General features: G+C 38.7%; 1 protein-coding gene across 1 annotated transcript; it reads left to right on the forward strand.

Annotated features, from left to right (window-relative positions):
- Nucleotides 1-4,800: 4,800 nt before the first annotated feature.
- On the forward strand, nucleotides 4,801-5,606 carry LOC119906458 (clathrin light chain A-like; the record flags this gene model as incomplete). The annotated part of the gene is made up of 1 exon (XM_038723880.1): nucleotides 4,801-5,606. A coding segment is annotated over one exon (172 nt), but the record flags the coding sequence as incomplete, so codon positions are not given.
- Between the last annotated feature and the right edge of the window lie 1,175 nt (nucleotides 5,607-6,781).

Below are 6,781 nucleotides of genomic sequence, written 5' to 3' on the forward strand. Positions count from 1 at the left end.
AACCCGTGTTTGCTAGATGGATGGTCTTGGTCTGGCAAGGTCAATAAGTATAAAAAAATATGGTGCATATTTTGCTGAGTTAGGGCTGCAACTAACAAAAATTTTCATATTTCCTCTTTTCCAACCTAATCAAATAATGAGTTGGTTTAGACTTTAAGATGTATTAAAAAGATCTCCCTTCATTTCAACTGTTTTGCTTGATCAATAGTTAAAAAAAACAAAAGTATTTCATTAATGATGTGAACCAAAAATAAGCAAATGAGTCCTTTGCTGTCATTTGCATAAATTTGGGTGTCTTCGATTGATTACTTAAACTCATAGCTTATATTGCAACATATACTGATATTCTCTCACCTGTGCAAATTGTTTCAAATGTGAAGACTGATGTTGTCTGGCAGAACACCAGAGCCGTGTAATTAAAGATTTCAGGGGCGGACACGATCAGCTGAGAGCCTCCCTGAGCCTTTGAAAACCCTGACACTGCATTTAGAAGTCCTTCCAAAAATCGAGCCTTTGATTATATGCCTTAGCATATTATTGTGTGGTAACCTATAATGCTTGTGTTTCCATCCTCTTCTCCCTTTTATTGCTGTCTCTCTTCTCTGCTGCCTTCTTGCTGCTCTGTCGTTTGGGCGGATGTTTGTCCAGGGTGCTGGATGAAGACTTCTACAAGCAGCCCTTCTCTGAGCCATTGGTTATGTGTATGTTGCTCCAACTAACATCTCCCTTTGTTATGATTTTACAAAAAAAATTTGCTTTGTTTACCTCCATTGTCATCAACTCCCAGCATCCAACCATTTACCTCATACTCATCTCATTAGTTAGGGCATTAGTTTACCTCGCCTTGTGTAGCCATGTTTTTAGTTCTTCATTTTGAACTACTTTGATTTCTGATTGTTACGCTCATCATGTAGCTTGAAGTTTTCCAAACAGAAACTGCAGTAATAATACCCATACCCCTCCCATATATCTGCATGTCATTTGTGAGTGGATACCTGTCAGGACATTTCAGTAAATAGATTGACTGCATGCCACTACATGCACACTCCTCAGTCACAACCATGGAGAGCTAATTAAGTCTTTCATAACTGTCTGTGTTTTCTGCTCCATTATTCACTTCCACACTTTCTCTTCCATGTCATTTCAGCAAAACATTTTGCAAATACATTACACACGTTTCCAACAATTAACACGTACATTAATTGTATGAACTCTCTTAGACAGAAATGTTTCACCTTTTTATTAAAGTGATTTACCCCAAATTAATCTACAAAATATTATTCAGTATTAGGATGCTTATAGGTTTGTTTGAAGCGTGTGTGGTGTTGTGTGTGTGTGTGTGTGCGCGTGCACGTGTGCGTGCATAAGTGGACCGAACGATTTCCCTTTATTTTAACTTCGAGAGTTGTTAATGAAATAAGACGTGATTTTACTGCACTGTGTGCAGAGTTTGACATTGGGAGGTTCCTGCCTCTGAATCTCTACAAGTCAAACGTCCTAAGTACTAACTTCCCGTATCGCCAGCCCTAAGCACTCATTTATCTAAAAATGAGGATGTGTGCAGAATGGGATGGTGCCAAACTAAACCACACTACACGTGAAACCGAGTAAAAGTCTCTGTAGTTTAATAATGTGTGAAAGTTGTAATGCTTTAAACTCATCTATGCTCAGTAAGGTGGGTCTCATTGCTGAACAATATGTAGTAATATCTAATAGTTATTAGGTGTTTTTTGTCATAGTTGCATCCCTTAAACTACAGCTGTTTTCATTTTATGTATTTAACTAATACAATTGGACTTAAATTCTAGGTATGTGCAGGATTCAGAATGTCCATTATTAAATATTTTTGCCTATTGTGTTTTTATAGGCAAAAGAAAAGTCATTAATAGTTTTAATGTATTAATCACCTCTTCAGAAAAGCACTTCTCCAGCTTTGTTTCCATCATTCTGGTTCTTCAATTCATTTCAAGGTAACATTTAATGAGTCCAGCCCTCACATGTCCCCAGTGTCTGCAAAAATTTTATTGATAACACCACTGGTCATGTCATGGGTTACACAACTGCTTCAAACTGAACTGTGTTCATGCTTTATTAGAATGTTAGCTGCTCTGTAGCTACTGCTGTCCAATGGGATGACATGCTAATTTGCCCAGCTAGCTATCCAGTAGCTTGAGTTGTGCAGCCTTGGTTTTGCAGGATATCAGATTAGTTGGGAGTTTCAATTAGCCTGTACACGTTTATTTTATTATCTTCTTATTCATCAGCTTGTAATTCAAACTTGCCATCAGTTTATTTTTTATTTGGTGAGAATAGTTGACATGTTCCTTTGTTCCTAGGCTTATTTTTGGTTGTTCTTTCATTAGGTTCGTATTTAAGCTTTTTTTTCCTTTTTTGCATTACATTTTCATTGTATTTGTGACTTAGTATTAATGTACACATGCTCATGATTGCCAAAATGATTTTGTCATGATTAAGGAAGAGGCATTTTATTGTGTTTCAATTGTGAGCTTTGTTTATGTGCACACTCAATGCAAATCAACAATTCCTGGTGCTTTAGCAGTGTTTTGTGTAGAATGACAGTGATCACAGCACTTCCTGCTTCATCATGTTGTTGGTGGAGTCTATGACGAGGACTCGATGGGCCTCATTATAAGCATTCAATAAGAACAAATGGGCTTGAATGATGTGAATACCACTTCCCACACAAACGTTGTGTGGCAAGAGAATGAACAATTGTGAACAGGCCTGCAAAGATTTTGCATAAAGTGGGAGCTGGCCACATCATTGCCAATGTAGTGAAATAAATTATTAATGTCTTGTGACATAAAATGAATAATATCGCTTGTAGGTGAAATTTTGGACATATTTACACGGGACGTAACTGGCATGATGTGCTCGTGATTTGACTTATTAGAAAATAATATACAAGTTTTATAAATGAGATCCCAGGCCATAACATCCTTGTGTGTGTAACTGACAGAAATATGGCTTGAGGCAGTATTATTATTAGAGAAATGTCACTAAACCAAAGGCTGCACACTAATCATTTTTGAAGAAAAAAATGAAATTTAAAAAAACTGTTGCTTTTGCATGCTTGCTTTCAACATTTGCATTTAGCTCATTTTTGTTGTCTTTCATTTCGTTCCCCTTCCCTCTCTCTCTTCTAAATTCTGACTTGTGAAACTGTTTCTCCCTGTTTTCTTTTCCTATGCACCTTAAAGCACACACATTAACCATCCTTGCTACCGCCTAGACCAGTTAAGTAAAAATACAAAACCACAGAACCTCTAAATACTTTATATTTTTGACAGGGGATAGGGGTGTGTGTGTGTGTGTGTGTGTGTGTGTGTGTGTGTGTGTGTGTGTGTGTGTGTTAGATCATTATATGTTGCATAGATACTTAGTTTACTATCCCAACAGTTAGATCCACTGCCTAGATAGAGGCTTGTTATAATGCCCCTTCTGTGATGTTGTGGTCCTTCTAGTCCTTTTTGTGTATTTGTAGTTGGTTGCGACTGTGAATGTTCATTGGCTTCTCATCCCCATTTTGCTTTGTGTATTGTGTTGTAGGTAGTAGCTGAGTTTGTGCTGGCAGGTTGGGCGGGGTATAGAAAAATAACATTTTAACTAGAAAAGTACCATGGCAGTGGAATTATTACTGTTTGTGGGTGGGGTGTGATGAGGGGTTATATTTGTTTAGCCATAATCTGTGGCTTACATCTCAAAATGGCTTGTGAAAGTGGGACTGATCCATTTTCAGTTTCAAGTTTTGTCTTTTTGTCTTCCGTTTTTTGTTTTTGTTTTTTAAACTTGTTTTAACTTCAAGTGGTAAGCCCTGTAGTGTAAATGTCCACTTTTTGGTTTAATAGATGGTTTAAAAAACGCCTCAATCTTCACCAATAAGACATTAATTGATCAGTTCCACAATTAGGACACATGAAATCTAAGTGAATGCATTCTTTGACCACCTCCAAATAGCCTGCTTTTCAGCTGCAGCACAATGCACGGCTAAAGCCTAGCAGTGCTTCCAGTTCTTTTGGGCTTGGTTAAAAAAACAGAACTTGTCATTGTTCCTTTTTTTTTTTTTTTCCTTTTTATTAAGGACAAGTATATAGATGAGCTCATCATCCCTATACTTGGTTCTTGGTGCGTAAAGAGGATGTCGTAAGGGTGTGGGCAAACTCCCCTCCCCCAGTTCTGTACAGAACTGCATTTTTAACCAACCAAAAATGCTTATTAGACCTTAAAATTACTTTGTTAAGCTTTGGTTTGTTGTTTTTATTTGGATTTCTCATCAGTTTTGTGGACGTACCTACCTTTACTGTTGTGGAGAGTCGAAAATAAAGGTGACTGTAATATGTAAGCGGAGTTGGGGGCATGCCACACGTAATGAAACTGTTGTAGCTTGTTTCACTTTGTGGGTGTAAAGACAGACGGATGTCCATTTCTATGTGGTGATTGGACTGTCTTGTCCTGAGGTAGACTCTGCTGAATTAACAAAGTCCCACCAGCCGGTGTATTGAGATTTATACTCAATAGATTGGGAGGGTACTTCTCAAATCTTGATGTCAGACTGAAATTTTAGATTGAATTGAATCTGACAGATGCATCAGTCATGCCAGCATCTAAGCATCTGGGAGGCATGACTAAGTTTTCCACCAGAACGTGTGTGTGTGTGTTGGTGATCAGCAGAGGACTTTCTCAGGGCTATACGTGTATTTTGGTGTATCTTAACCACTTCCTCCACTGATTGTTTCCTATTCCATGTCCTTTCCTTCTCCTCTTCCCTGTTGCATGTAGGGCGGCTGAGGAGGCCATGATTTCAGATCTGGACGAGAGCAACCCCGGCACGGAGTGGGAGCGGGTGGCTCGACTCTGTGACTTCAACCCCAAGTCCAGCAAGCAGGCCAAAGACGTGTCTCGCATGCGCTCCGTCCTCATCTCCCTGAAGCAGTCCCCACTAGTCCGCTAGGCAGCCTAGCCTGCTCAGGGTGTCATTCCATATAATCCTGTCTCATGACGTACCAACCAACCCTACTACCGATGTCCCACCATCTGCATTCTGAAGACAAGGGGACTTGCATTCCTTCTGTCCATACCGGTTTGCCATGCACAGCCCTGTGGAAGGATATAGCCAGTGGTCCTACCCTTATCTATCTCCTCCTGGCAGGGCTGTAGAGATTAGCTTTGAAACACCAGCTCACCATTGTCTGCCCCCTGAAAGGTTTTCATCTGTGTGACCTCTTCCGCAGACAAATCAAGACCTTGTAATTCCTCTTTCTTGTTGTTTAATATCCCGAGATCAACTCCTATTAGATCGACACAAGTTGTCATGGTCTGTGGTATTGTGTAACACTTGTCTAAGGGTGGTGAGTTTGGACACTAAAAGGGAAAGGTTCATGTTTGTTTGTACAACCTGCTTCACATGGCCCCCAAACAATATCATTCCCATGATACTGTACTCTTAACTGACCTATGAGGGTTGATTGATGTTAGCTGGTTTCATTAACCCTTTGCCCTCCAACACATCGCCTCATGTTTTCCCATCCTTGCAAAAAAAGTATCTTCCTAAAAAAAAAAAAAAAAAAAAAATTAAAAAAAAAATATATATTTTTTTTTTTAGGACCAAACTCTTAAAACAAAACTCCAAATTCAGTGTGTACTTTGAACAGTGTGTGTAGAGCCTGCTTGTGGCATATTGTGTTAAATTTTCCAATCTATGCATTTCCTTTTGAAAAGCCTCTCCCCTCTCCAGTCAGGAACTGTCCAAGTCATTACAATAATGTATACTAATTATGTGACCTGTTTGTATGTGCGTTTAAACCTCAACTGTGTGTGTGTGTGTGTGTGTGTATGTACTCTATGCGTGTACCTATGTACATATACAGAAGGCATTATATACAGTATATAAAATGTTTCACTGAAATTAGACCGTTGTGGTTTTAAAGATAAATACATATTAGCCAGCTGTTGCTTGACCATGCGTGTTCATTGTCCATTTGATTTCAGTATCAGTAAAAAAGTGAATGAAAGTTGTCGCTGAGTCATTCTTCAACTGCATATTTAAATATAGCCGCAAGCGTCAACAATTGGGATCGAAGCAAGTCATGAAAAATGCAACACTTGAAATTTTCAGACCAGATCCAGATGACTTGGGAGATTAAAATGATGAAAGAATTTGGACTGTAAGCCAAGCTTTATTTGAAATAATTTTGGAAACGCAAACTTTATATAAAATATTTTTATAACCTTGAGATCAGCTAATGTCATATGTGCCTGACTAGTAGGTGACATGTTAAACCCACCTGCAAAATTTTTTGTTTTAAGGTTTATGATGCACAAACACTTTATATTTTTATTTTTGATATCTGCCATCTAGAGAATTTTTGTGTTTGTTTTGGTCAACGTTTGAACAAAGACTTGTGGAGATTGTCACAACCTGGCTCAAGGGCCATGACAAAAGAGGTAATGAGGCAGCATAAATGATCAAAAAGTGATTTATTTAACAAAAGGGTGAACTAAACATAACTATTTAAATGGGCATGTGTAACATAAATAAACACAAAGCAAGATGTGGCAGTCGGGGTGATGGTTGATGTCTGGATTGCAGAAAAGAGAGTGTAGTTTGTCATAAAGCTCCACCTTTATGTCCCCTGACATAAAGGTGGCGATATCTCTAGACCATGCTCTATGATGTTTACGGAAGCCCAACAATTCCCACCAAGAGCAAGCAGTAGGCGACAGAGGCAAGGAAAAACTTCCTTTTAAGAAGGAGAAACCT

The sequence above is a fragment of the Micropterus salmoides genome, unplaced genomic scaffold (genome assembly GCF_014851395.1).
Source record: "Micropterus salmoides isolate LMB-PRFRI ecotype aquatic unplaced genomic scaffold, ASM1485139v1 Ms_hic_scaffold_1612, whole genome shotgun sequence".
Lineage (NCBI taxonomy): Eukaryota > Metazoa > Chordata > Actinopteri > Centrarchiformes > Centrarchidae > Micropterus > Micropterus salmoides.